The sequence below is a fragment of the Rhinopithecus roxellana genome, chromosome 18 (assembly GCF_007565055.1).
Source record: "Rhinopithecus roxellana isolate Shanxi Qingling chromosome 18, ASM756505v1, whole genome shotgun sequence".
NCBI lineage: Eukaryota > Metazoa > Chordata > Mammalia > Primates > Cercopithecidae > Rhinopithecus > Rhinopithecus roxellana.
The window spans coordinates 60,366,149-60,378,975 of record NC_044566.1 but is presented as its reverse complement, the minus strand read 5'-3'; the positions used below and the strand labels follow the sequence as shown (position 1 = coordinate 60,378,975).

The following is a 12,827-nucleotide window of genomic DNA, read 5'->3' as shown; positions in this document are numbered from 1 at the left end:
ACTTTCAATTTCCTGAACAAGTGTAGAAGGGAAATTTAAACTGATTTTAGTTATCTGACTTTAAAAATAAAAGTATAATAACAGGATCTGCATTAATTTGGGCTAAATAGCTGAAGGGAGGCAGGGCAGAGCTGAGACTCCTTGCAGAATCCATGTTACTGATGTTGCTGATGCGTGATGTGCAGATACTTGTCAGATAATTATAAATGTATACAAAACCTGAAGACATTTCGGAGCTCTCCATGGCCTTTTCTAACTTCATTGAACCCAGATTCCTTTTTTTTTTTTTTTTTTTTTTTTTTTTTTTTTTTTTTTGAGACGGAGTCTCGCTCTGTCGCCCAGGCTGGAGTGCAGTGGCCGGATCTCAGCTCACTGCAAGCTCCGCCTCCCAGGTTTACGCCATTCTCCTGCCTCAGCCTCCCGAGTAGCTGGGACTACAGGCGCCCGCCACCTCGCCCGGCTAGTTTTTTGTATTTTTTAGTAGAGACGGGGTTTCACCGTGTTAGCCAGGATGGTCTCGATCTCCTGACCTCGTGATCCGCCCGTCTCGGCCTCCCAAAGTGCTGGGATTACAGGCTTGAGCCACCGCGCCCGGCCGAACCCAGATTCCTATTTTTAGTGGCCCTGTTCTTGCTTATGGTCATAATAATAATACACTAAAACTGTAAGCCAGGTACTGCAGACCTTAACAGTTATAGTGAAATAGTCCTACCTCTTTTAGAATTTCAAATTGTTTTGACATGGAACGGAATATTAAGCTTTGTTTAATGTATGTATCCTACTTGCCTACAGATAACACTTTATATTTTGTTCATGTACTTTTGTTCTGTGTGTACCAAAATCAAAATCTTAAGCTGGGTAACTAGCTCAGCAATACTGAACTTAGGAAGATGTACAGAAACGGGGAGAGAGTAATGGGAGAAAAGCGATGCCTGCTTTGTGCCAGGTGTTTTTACAGCTGTTACTTCATGTAATTCACTGAAAGATTTGGTGAGATCAGCATTATAATTCCCAAGTCATAAATTCAATAAACAGAGATTCTGGGATGTTCAGTAATTTTCCCAGGTCACAGGCTTTGGGCAGAGCCTATGTTGCCATCTCATCTCTCAGGCTCTGCAGCTCCATCTCTGCCCCTTACAGCCTATTGACCATTGAGGCCACTATTAAAACACTCTTACCCATGGGAACTCATAAACCCAACAGATAAACTTATCATTTTACATGCCTAACAAACATAAAAGCAGTGTCCTCTCTTGGCACAATAGCTGGATTCTTTGAAAATTGATGTCCCCTGAACTTTGGTGTCTAGACTTAAAAGAGAACAAAATGGAATATAAGAACTTATTAATATAGATGTTTACCTTTCAAGAGATTTTTATTTTGACTTGCTATCATAGGGTGAGAATATGTAGGTATCTTGGCCGGGTGTGATGGTTCACGCCTATAATGCCAGCACTTTGGGAAGCCAAAGCAGGCAGATCACTTGAGGTCAGCAATTCGAGACCAGCCTGGCCAACATGGTGAAACCCTGTCTCTCCTAAACAATAAGACAAAAATTAGCCAGGCATGGTGGCGTGTGCCTGTAATCCCAGCTACTCGGGAGGCTGAGGTACAAGAATCGCTTGAACCTGGGAGGCGGAAGTGGCAGTGAGCCAAGATCACACCACTGCACTCCAATCTGTGTGACAGAGCAAGACTCTGTCTTCATACATACATACATACATCATACATAAAATAAGAATATGTAGGTATCTTATCTCAAAAACTGTCAGTAGAATGCCCTTCATAAAAGAGATTGTGCTTAGCCCTCTCTCTAAATCAAAGGGAAGATATTTTAGTGTAAGGAAAGAGAGAAGATCATAGCTTTAAGAATGTATTAATTACAGTGAAAGAAACATATTTGTGAGTCTCAGAGATGAATAACTTTTCAGAATTTTAAAATAGTGAATCCATGGTTCAGTTTAAATTTACTGCCATATGTTCATTCAACAAATAATTAGTGAACAGCTTCTGTGTACTGATACGCAGTGCTCTGTGACGATAAACCTGTCAAAATATGATCCAAGTTCTTAAATTTTGCGCTTAAGCTGCTTATCATCTAGCATAGGAAGACTGATGACCACACACCGAGGTCAAATGTGGTAGGTGCAGGATTGGTATTTCAGATTCAAAGCCAGCCCAGTGCACTCAGGAGAAGCACTGTGCAAGAATGAGTCTTCAGGCTGAGCCCTGTTGAGGAGGGATAACTTCAGTTCGGGTTTAACTCACAACCTACCTCTTGTACCTACAGGCAACATTACCACTCACCCACAATGTGGATCTGCAGTGGTTGGTGGAATGGAACGCAGTCCTGGTCAATAGCCATTATGATGTGAAAAGCCCTTCCCATGTCTGGATATTCGCACAGTCTGTCAAAGACCCGTGGGTCCTCTGCCTCTTCAGCTTCCTCCGGCAGGAGAACTTACCCAAGCACTGCCCCACAGCCCTCAGCTATGCCTGGCCTTATGCCTTCACTCGACTCCAGTCGGTGATGCCTCTGGTGGATCCAAAGTAAGGGATCCTTGTGTTTTCCTCTGCCCTGTTGTTTTTCCATCTGCCCTCTTACATTTTCATTTTGTACAAGAGATTGGGATGTTATCATCCCGATTTCTGAACTTCCTACTAGAGAATTCTTAACATTGAGTAAAAACATTAAAAAAAATTTGTCTAAAGCTAGTGGTTTTTTCCCTCAATAATCAGTATGATTGTCTAAGTCTATAATTTCAGACTTTTAATGGTAAAAGATACTTTAAAGTTCTTCTGTTTGACTTCTCATCCAATGCAGATACTCTTTGAATAACATTCTCAATCGACAGTTGTTCAACTCTATTTGAGTACTTCCTATGATCTTTATTTAATAAGTGATATTTAAAATCCAGAACTTAGTTTCACTCTTGTTTTTGACTCCATATTTCTAGTAGCCCAATTAATGCCAAGAAAACCAGCACTGCCGGCAGCGGAGACAACTATGTCACTTTGTGGAGAAATTACCTAATTCTTTGTTTTGGAGTTGCAAAACCCAGTATTATGAGCCCAGGACACTTAAGAGCTTCCACTCCAGAAATAATGGCGACCACACCTGATGGTACAGTGAGCTACGATAACAAGGTGACATGACATGCTTCAGAAGAATTATTCTGTAAGGTTTTTTTTTAGCTTGTTTGTCTAGAGTTCACAGTGCAAATTGCACTGTGCCTGCCATCTGGAGTATTATGGGATCAGATTTTCATCCTACACATTTCTAAATTCCATTGAGTGTTTATATGAATAATTTATTACTCCTCCCTGACAAGTAGGGAACCAAAGATAAAGAAAAGTTGAGAAACTTACTTAAGACCATAGAGTGACTTGTATTTATTCGTGCCCTGAGGTTTGGTTTGTGTCCTACAACACCACACTACATTTCTGTCACTCCTCACCGAGTATTCACCTTTAAATCATGCCTTGATTAAATAAATTATCTTGTTAAAGATAGCTTTGTAGACTTAAATGGTTTTAAAAAGAAGAAAACCATTATAAAAATTTTTTTTAGAATTTGTGTTCCAGGTGAGAATTGCATTCATTTTGCTGTATTAAATTTGTGGGGTTGTGTGTGTGTGTGTATGTGTGTGTGTGTGTGTGTTTCCTGAAATGATGGCAGTGCCTTGGGATGTGGTTCAGTACTTTGAAACTGTTATAATGGAACCATCCTTTGATTAAAGGAACCATCCGTTACCATGTTACCTCTTTTTCACTTGTATTCAACTTGTTTCAGGCCATAGGCACCCCATCGGTGGGAGTTCTGTTAAAGCAGTTGGTGCCTTTGATGAGACTAGAGAGCATTGAGATCACAGAGTCCTTAGTTTTAGGATTTGGAAGAACAAATTCCCTTGTTTTCAGGTACAGTAGTCTTAATGAGTTGTTCTAAATTCATACATGCTGCTGCTATTGTCGTTCCTTTATTAACTCAAATTTGAGTCTGTGTGTTGGCGAGTACCTGGAGAGTTTATAGGCTTTGTGTGACTCCCACTACATCATCTTGGTTGATGTGCATGTAACAAGCATTCCTTGCAACTGCCTCACCTGTCACTTTTAGTCATTGTAACTTTGATTTTACCTCTCAAATTTTATTTCACTGGCAAGTTTTGTTTTAGACAACTATAAATGAAGATAATTCAGTATCAGTCCCAGTAAGCCAGACTGTTCAGAGGCTGTCACGTCAAAACAATAACAGTCTGCTCATCAGACATTTACCCAACGGACTCTCAAAGGTTAAGCATTGATAAAACCCTTTCTAATGTGTTCAGTTCCGTTGGTTGATCTTTCTTTCTTTCTTTCTTTCTTCTTTCTTTCTTTCTTTCTTTCTTTCTTTCTTTCTTTCTTTCTTTTTTTGTTTGTTTGAGACAGAGTCTCGCTCTGTTGCCAGGCTGGAGTGCAGTGGCACCATCTCAGCTCACTGCAACCTCTGCCTTCTGGATTCAAGCGATTCTCCTGCCTCAGTCTTCTGAATAGCTGGGACTACAGACCTGCACCACCACGTCCAGCTAATGTTCGTATTTAGAGTAGAGACAGGGTTTCACCATGTTGGTCAGGCTGTTCTCAAACTTCTGACCTCAAGTGATCCACTCCCAAAGTGCCGGGATTACAAGTTTGAGCCACCACGCCCAACTTGGTTGATCTTTCTGTAGGGCACTTTCTTTGCCTTAATATAACCATATACCTGCTTTCTGGATTCCTTATTTATTCACATTTGCAATCAAATAAACATTCCATCTGAAGCACTGTCAAAGCCTTTGAAAGAGACATTGTAAAATGTTAGTTTGGGTTGCCTCTGATGACTTTAGCTAAGCAACAAAACCCTATATGGACAAATAAAATCTCAAACAAAATTTTCCATGTAGATAGAAATAAGAAACCGCCAAGCATTTGTGAGAAACTCTACTTGAAAAATAAAGATTAATAAGATGTTTTAGAGGCTATTGAAAAAGATCTAAGTTATTTATGGTTAGAGTCAGATTTTTTTTTTAATTTATTTTTTTTATTTTTTTTATTTTTTTTTTTTTTGAGACAGAGTCTCACTCTGTTGCCCAAGCTAGAGTGCAGTGGCGTGATCTCGGCTCACTGCAACCTCTGCCTCCCAGGTTCAAGCAATTCTCCTGCCTCGGCCTCCTGAGTAGCTGGGATTACAGTGGTGCACAACACCACTCCCAGCTAATATTTTGTATTTTTAGTAGAGACGGGGTTTCACTATATTGGTCAGGATGGTCTCGAACTCCTGACCTTGTGATCCATCCACCTCAGCCTTCCAAAGTGCTGGGATTACAGGCGTGAACCACCGCGCCCGGCCCAGATTTCATTCTTAAAAGAAGTAATTGTGGGTTCTGACTGTGTAGGTACCAGTTAACCAGAGTTTTACTAGTTATTGGTTAATTAGTTAAGACAAAATATAATACAGAAATACAAGGAGATGGCCAGGCGCAGTGGCTCATGCCTGTAATCCCAGCACTTTGGGAGGCTAAAGCGAGTGGATCACCTGAGGTCAGGAGTTCAAGACCAGCCTGGGCAACATGGTGAAACCCCATCTCTACTAAAAGTACAAAAATAGCCAGGCATGGGTGTGCGCCTGTAGTCCCAGCTACTCAGGAGGCTAAGGCAGGAGAATAGCTTGAACCTGGGAGGCAGAGGTTGCAGTGCACTCCAGCCTGGGCGGCAGAGTGAGACTCTGTCACCAAAAAAAAAAAAAAAGAAAAAGAAAAGAAATACAAGGAGATAACAATAACAATCCCTGAAATTACCCTACATTCTTTCCCGAATAATCTAAGATTGTTTTGCATATATGGACCTCTAAATATTCCTAGAGACAGGTAAGATTATGTAACCAGCTAGCCTCATGAGTCTAGAAAACTTAATGTCTCTGGGCTTCAGTTTTCTCAACTGTAAAATTGGCATAGTAAATAAAAATAAATAAGTGTATCTGTCTAGTTTTTTAAATGTTAGTATAATTATAGAATCCATCTCATAAATTTATTGAGAGGACATATTAAATGTAAATATTCACAATGTAAATATTTGTTAAATGGCCGCTGTAAAGTGGAGGAGACTATCGATGTTATTCCCATTTCTTCGATGAAGAAATTCTAATGTCTGCATTGGAGAAATCAGGAATAGAACCCAGGCTTTCTGTCTCAGTATGGAATGGCATAGAGTTTACTCCCGTCTTTGGATTTTCCTGGCTGGTGATGTTTAATAGAACAAAATGTCCTACCAGAAAGTAAAAGGTTTTCAAACCTGGGCGTACTGTAGACAAAATACCTACATACTAGTCTGACAACAAGCTACATCTTATCTTTCTGTCTGTTTTTTTGACCTAGCGATTCAGAAGTTATTTCCTGAAGAAGAGAACTAATTAGATTAGAAAGTATAATGTTGAGAAATGGAGATAATCAGGACAAAGACATATATTGTGATCAATATTTATATTTTTACTATATAAAAGAAAAGGTTTTGATGAGAATCTCACAATTTTAGTACTTGCCATACAGAATTTTTTATTTATTATATAGTGGAAATAAAGGAATTTAGCTCTGAAATCCAAAAAAGGCTTTGTTTTAAAGTCAACTAGAGGTCAGTCTCCTGAGCACAGATCCCAAATGCAGCGCTGGGGTAATCGCACGCATCTCTTTTCCACTAATTAGACTGAAAATTTCTTGTGTGCAGGGGCTCAATTTTATTTATCTTCAGCTCCATAGCTTGTAGTAAAGTACTTGAATTTAGAAAATCTTGGAAAATATTGTTTGTTTAATTGTTCACATAGGGTTTGTTTGTTTGTTTGTTTTTGCCATAGAGATCTCTGGAACATTAAATCAAAATCAAGTCAATAAATAGTTACTGAGCCAAAATTATATGCATAGCACTGGAATTAAGACGAATAATACAAAGTATGGACAATACCTGTTTCCAGCCTAGCACACGATTGGGAAATGGAGAGGTCAGGGAGATTGTAGTGTTAGAAGCAAAGTGCAAAAAGCAAGTGATTTGGGATTGAATGGATATAGAGTATTTAGTGACAAGTTTGGTGTCAAAAACAATGAATTTCAAATCTGACCTTTTTCGTCCGTAGAGAACTGGTAGAAGAACTTCATCCATTAATGAAAGAAGCTCTGGAAAGAAGACCAGAGGTAAGAATTTGAATTTAAATAATTAAGCCTTGGTTTTTTGGACAATTATCTGAATTTAAATCAAACCCAGTGGTTTCCCCTAAAGAATACAAACACCTAACAGCTTTTAACAATGACTCTTGATATTTTAACTTTTGTTGTTTTTATTATTTTTCAGTTTTCATTAAGTAATTAGTATAAAATGGTTCTATAGATTTTATGTCCTAAACATATAAATGCAAAACAACTTAAAATACTCATGTATGTCAACTATTACATTCTTTTGCAGGAGGTTTGAATTAAAATTGAATTTTGGGTTTTTGTGTGTTTGCTTGTTTTTTTTACAAGTAGTTGAACGGCCAAGAATGTAATTTGTCTCATCTGGCATATGAGGCATTTTCCCCAGCATCACCTTTCCTGAAGTGAATTCTGAAAAGTTTTGTACCAGGATAAAAATAATAAAAAGACTAGAAAAGGGCCGGGCACGGTGGCTCACGCCTGTAATCCCAGCACTTTGGGAGGCCGAGGCGGGCGGATCACCAGGTCAAGAGATCGAGACTATCCTGGCCAACATGGTGAAACCCCGTCTCTACTAAAAATACAAAAATTAGCTGGGCTTGGTGGCGCGCACCTGTAGTCCCAGCTACTCAGGAGGCTGAGGTAGGAGAATCGCTTGAACCTGGGAGGTGGAGGTTGCAGTGAGCCGAGATCACGCCACTGCACTCCAGCCTGGGTGACAGAGCAAGACTCTGTCTCAAAAAAAAAAAAAAAAAAAAAAAAGAAAGAGAAAAGAAACTTTCTCATATAGTAGCAATGATACAAGAAATAGCAGAAATTAGGTCAGGTGCAGTAGCTCATGCCTGTAATCCCAGCACTTTGGCAGGCCAATGTGGAAGGATGACTTGAGGCTAAGAGTTTGAGACCAGGCTGCAAGACCTAGGTCTACAAAAATGTTTAAAATTAGCCGAGTGTGGTGATGCATGTCTGTAGTCCCAGCTACTCGAGTAGCCGGGTGTGGTGGTGCACGCCTATAGTCCTAGCTACTCAAGTGGCTGAGGCAGAAGGATCACTTGAGCCCAGGAGTTCAAGGTTACAGTGAGCCAAGATCACACCACTGCACTCCAGTCTGGGTGACACGGTGAGATCCTATCTCAAAAATAAATAAATAAATAAAATGTAAAAATAAAGAAATAACAGAAATTCAGCGGTGTGAATAAGAACAGTGTTACTTCCATGACCAGAACTGGGATTACTTCATGTCCCCTGCCCCTTTCACTGGTTTCAGATGCCTTTCAGCAGACACTGGGAGCAGCTGGGAAATGAGGCTTGTTGTTTCTCAACATTTCCACCTAACATTTACTGACCCACTTATGATGTGTTTCTCTTACAGCCCATAGATAGCAAGCATTTCCTCTGAGGATTAGGAAGAAAGCAAAATATATGCTGACTGTTATGCTTAGAAAATTGAAAATGACTAGATTATGCCTCTTCTTAATACCTTTTTCTAAAGCAAAGTTAATATTGTTTTGTCTGTGTCTGTAAGTGATACTACCTCTTTCTACACAGAACAAGAAACGCCGAGAACGGCGAGACTTGTTAAGGCTACAACTACTTCGAATTTTCGAACTTCTGGCTGATGCTGGTGTAATAAGTGACAGGTAGGGTCAGAATTCTACCGAGTTGCTCTCTTCTCACCAAACTGATCTTTTCGTCTTTCTTTCTGTCTCTCTCTTTTCTTTTGTTTTTAAATATAATACCCTTAACTTAGAAAAATCCAAAAGCTCGCTTTTTCTTTTTTCGTATTTTCTTTACACTGCATATAGGTTAGGAACAACTTTAGTGTATGAGTTGTGACAGTGAATCTTAGTTTTCATGAAGCCTGTATTAGTTTGACATAAAGACTGATCATCTAAAAATTTAATTTTCCTTTATTCCAGCACAAATGGAGCCTTAGAGCGGGATACTTTAGCCCTGGGAGCTTTGTTCTTAGAATACGTGGACTTGACCCGCATGCTCCTAGAAGCTGAAAATGACAAAGAAGTTGAAATTCTTAAAGATATCCGGGCACATTTTAGTGCAATGGTTGCCAACTTGATTCAGTGTGTTCCAGGTACAGTGATCCATTACAAGAAATTACCATTCATGCTTGGAAGCCCATTTGTATTCTTTATTACCATGCTTTCCTCTTTAACCCTACTGGCCTTTATGCAGGTCTGGGATGGGATTATTTACTTTGAGATACTAGGACATATATATGAGAACAGATTGTCATTACTCAGCACAGAGTTGGAAAGGGAATGATAAGTATTAAATCGGGCTTTGTGTGTGTCATTTCTATTCTTTGTTTTGGTTTCCATCTGAAAATGAACTGATGTGATTTCCATAGGAAGGAAGTAATTCAGAGGTAACATTCACACAGGCTTCATTTTTTTTCACATTGTCTCTGTACTAATCTGTGAACAGGTAATTTCAGCAATATTTCTTCTCTCTGACTCTATCCTACCAACACATTAAATGTAATTATATAAAGCTTAATATATTTTACATTTGATTAAATATTACATTATGGAGAAAATTATCTTTCACAGAGCAAATGGGTATGAAACATATTCGTTCTAATAGAACATAGAAAAAAAAACAGCTGGTTAGTTTGCTATAAAAAATTATTATAATTAAAAGTTTTTGGTATTATTACAAAAAGCCCCTTGTCAACTAATGTTTCTGCTTTTCACCATTTTGATGTTAGTAACCTCCTTACCAATCCTTCTCAGCTTCAGTGACCCTAAATTAAGATTTGAGTTTACTTCTTCAGTTAAAGTGAAGTACCTATGTGAGTTTGAAATAGACAGTCTGTGCTATTTCCGAGTTCTCTTAAAGATGGGCAGCAGTCAAAAAACATTTGATATGTAAGCAGCAGCTGAGTGGGAAGTGTTGCAGTTTTCCCAGGTATTGATTAGAAAAAAATCCCTGCAGGTCCTATTTTTCATCTTTCTTTCCCACTCTGAGTCAAGGGGCTGCTGACTGCAACGTGAGGACGGGAAGAGTGAACACTTAGAAAAGAAATACGGCTTAACTTTTTAAGTGCACGTTGCATTGCCTAAAGAAAATCGTAGTTAAAAAATCAAGTGGTTCCTTTCCTCAAAATGTAAGAAATATACATAATAGCGATATAGAGTATTTCCAGTCTTGTAACCTCTAAGTGTGTTCTTCTCCGTAGTTCACCACCGAAGATTTCTCTTCCCCCAGCAAAGCCTGAGGCACCATCTTTTCATCTTATTCAGCCAGTGGGCAGGACCCTTCAGCATTATGTTCACTCCTCTGGACCGTTACAGTGACAGAAATCATCAGATTACAAGATATCAGTACTGTGCATTAAAAGTAGGTGACATTGTACTCACGAATGACTTTTGTCAGATGGATGGTCTCTCTCAGGAAACTAACAACCATGCCTTAAAAATAAACTTAAATAATACGATAGAATAGAATAAAATCTAAGCGCACGTACAAAAAATCACATGGACACACACATGCATAGCTTTTCTAAGCTCCCATTTTCTTCTCATATTTCTCCTGTATGGGAACCATATATTTTTGCTCATTTGCCCAGTATATAGCTGCCTTGTCAATTAACTTTCAACCTAAAAAAGAAAAAAATTAGACATCACCCCAAGTTCAAAGTCTACCCAGAGCAACATTCCCTTTTTAATGTCCTTTTGTCCTAGAAGACTGCCAGAAATAAATTTCCCCCCAACTAGGACTATTCAAAGCCTCAGAAGCATGACTCCTTTACAGTCCAATTTCCTTCAGAAAACTAACTGTATATCAGCTCTGTCATACAGAACATAAGTTGCTGACTCTCAGGTTACCTTCACCTCGATGGAGCTAATTTAAACTATGGCCCTGATAGTCAGTTGGACCTGCCAATTACAAAGTTATTCAAGATCTCCTCTTCTCCTACTTTTCCTTGATTTTTCCCTCCACCCACCCCTTTAGAGGAACTGAATTTATATTTTTCATTTTATTTACCTTTGATTAAGGATTATAATTATTTACTTTCATATTTTTCATATATTTTATGCTGTCTCAGTTCAATACATTAGTCCAATATTTGTCGTAAAAGCAAAATTTGAAAAGCTATATTTATCTTATAAGCAGAATTCATTTGAAACATTGAAGGAAAGCTTATTTTAAATATTGCAAAATGGTTTTTTGGTTTTGAATACTTACTCTGGTCATAAAGAGTTGTTATAATTATAAAATTAAAAGTCCACAAAGGTAAACTTACGGGTTTTTAATTCTTATGAAAGCCAAATTTGGAATCCGGTATTTTTTATTAAATCTACTAAAGAGTGCTTTAAAAATCTTGGGGAAATAAGTGTCTTTAGAGGGTCCTTATCATTTGTAAGTCTGACAATTATGTTTTATAAAGTCAGTTGGATACCATTAGATCATTCCAAGTTTCACTTCCATGTCTTGTGTTTTTATCATCAGGCAATGTCAGCAGTACTGTGCTGTGGCCCGGTCTTCGACAATGTGGGCCTTTCCCCAGATGGCTACCTATATAAATGGCTTGACAACATTCTGGCTTGTCAAGATTTACGAGTAAGTATAGGCAAAAATACATTGGTTTTAAATGTCTTTTGTGTTCTGCGTCAGTTGAGTTACTGACATGTATAAGCATTGTTCACAATACAACCTCTTCACACATCAGCCATACAAATATAGATTTATGTGTTGTTCACTTTACACTCTGATACATCAAGATAAAAAAGACAGTAACATTTATCAAAATTGACCATAAGCTGGGTCATAAAGCAAATCTCAACAAAGGTCACATTAGTGAAATGATAGACTATGTTCTCTAATCAGAGTAGCATTAAGTTGGTATTCAATTTGATAACAAAAAGATAATTTTAAAAAATACTTCCTGATAACCAGTGAGTTGAAGAATAAATTACTATGGAAACTGGAAAATATTTTTAGCTGAAGAATAATGAAAGTACTATATACTAAACTTGTGGGCTGTAAGTAAAGCCTTTCTTAGAACGAAATGCATAGCCTTAAACACATATACAAGGGGACTTCAAAAAGTTTTGTGGAAGAATAGAATTAAAAGATAAAAATTTTAAAAATATATACTTTATTTATTAACATAATCTCCATCAAGGTCAAGACATTTTTCGAAGTCTTTGCTTAGTCCATGCCTAAAGAATCCATCCCAGAACTAAGTCCTAGAAACTTAACCACATCAGTGCCACCTTCTCTACATTATTAACTGAAGAAAATTGGGTGGCTTTTAAAGACTTTTTTAAGATTAGGAAACCAAAAGAAGTCAGAAGGAGCCAAGTCAGGACTGTAAGATGAATGCCTAATGATTTCCCATCAAATCTCTTGCAAAATTGCCCTCATTTGATGAGAAGAATGAGCAGGAGCATTGTCATGGTGAAAAAGGACTTTCTGGTATAGTTCTCCGAGATATTTTTCTGCTAAAGCTTTGGCTAACTTTCTCAAAACACTTTTATAATAGCAGATGTCATTGTTCTTTAGCCTCCGGAAAGTCAACAAGTGACTTTCCTTGAGCACCCCAAAAATCTGTTGCCATGACTTTTGCTCTTGACTAGTCCACTTTTGCTTTGACTGGACCACTTCCAT

At 38.2% G+C, this 12,827-nt stretch overlaps 1 protein-coding gene across 4 annotated transcripts in view; it reads left to right on the top strand.

Moving 5' to 3' along the window:
• FRY (FRY microtubule binding protein) overlaps nt 1-12,827 on the top strand; it is a 271,683-nt gene that overhangs the window by 146,516 nt on the left and 112,340 nt on the right. For all 4 annotated transcript variants that reach the window (XR_004054740.1, XR_004054741.1, XM_030922400.1 and 1 more), the window contains exons 21-28: nt 2,291-2,550; nt 2,958-3,147; nt 3,794-3,918; nt 7,139-7,196; nt 8,742-8,833; nt 9,113-9,285; nt 10,393-10,553; nt 11,667-11,777. Coding sequence is in view for 2 of the 4 variants with exons in the window: in XM_030922400.1 (XP_030778260.1) it covers nt 2,291-2,550; nt 2,958-3,147; nt 3,794-3,918; nt 7,139-7,196; nt 8,742-8,833; nt 9,113-9,285; nt 10,393-10,553; nt 11,667-11,777 (1,170 nt within the window). In the remaining 2 variants the exon portion in view is untranslated. The remainder of the gene's footprint in view (nt 1-2,290; nt 2,551-2,957; nt 3,148-3,793; nt 3,919-7,138; nt 7,197-8,741; nt 8,834-9,112; nt 9,286-10,392; nt 10,554-11,666; nt 11,778-12,827) is intronic.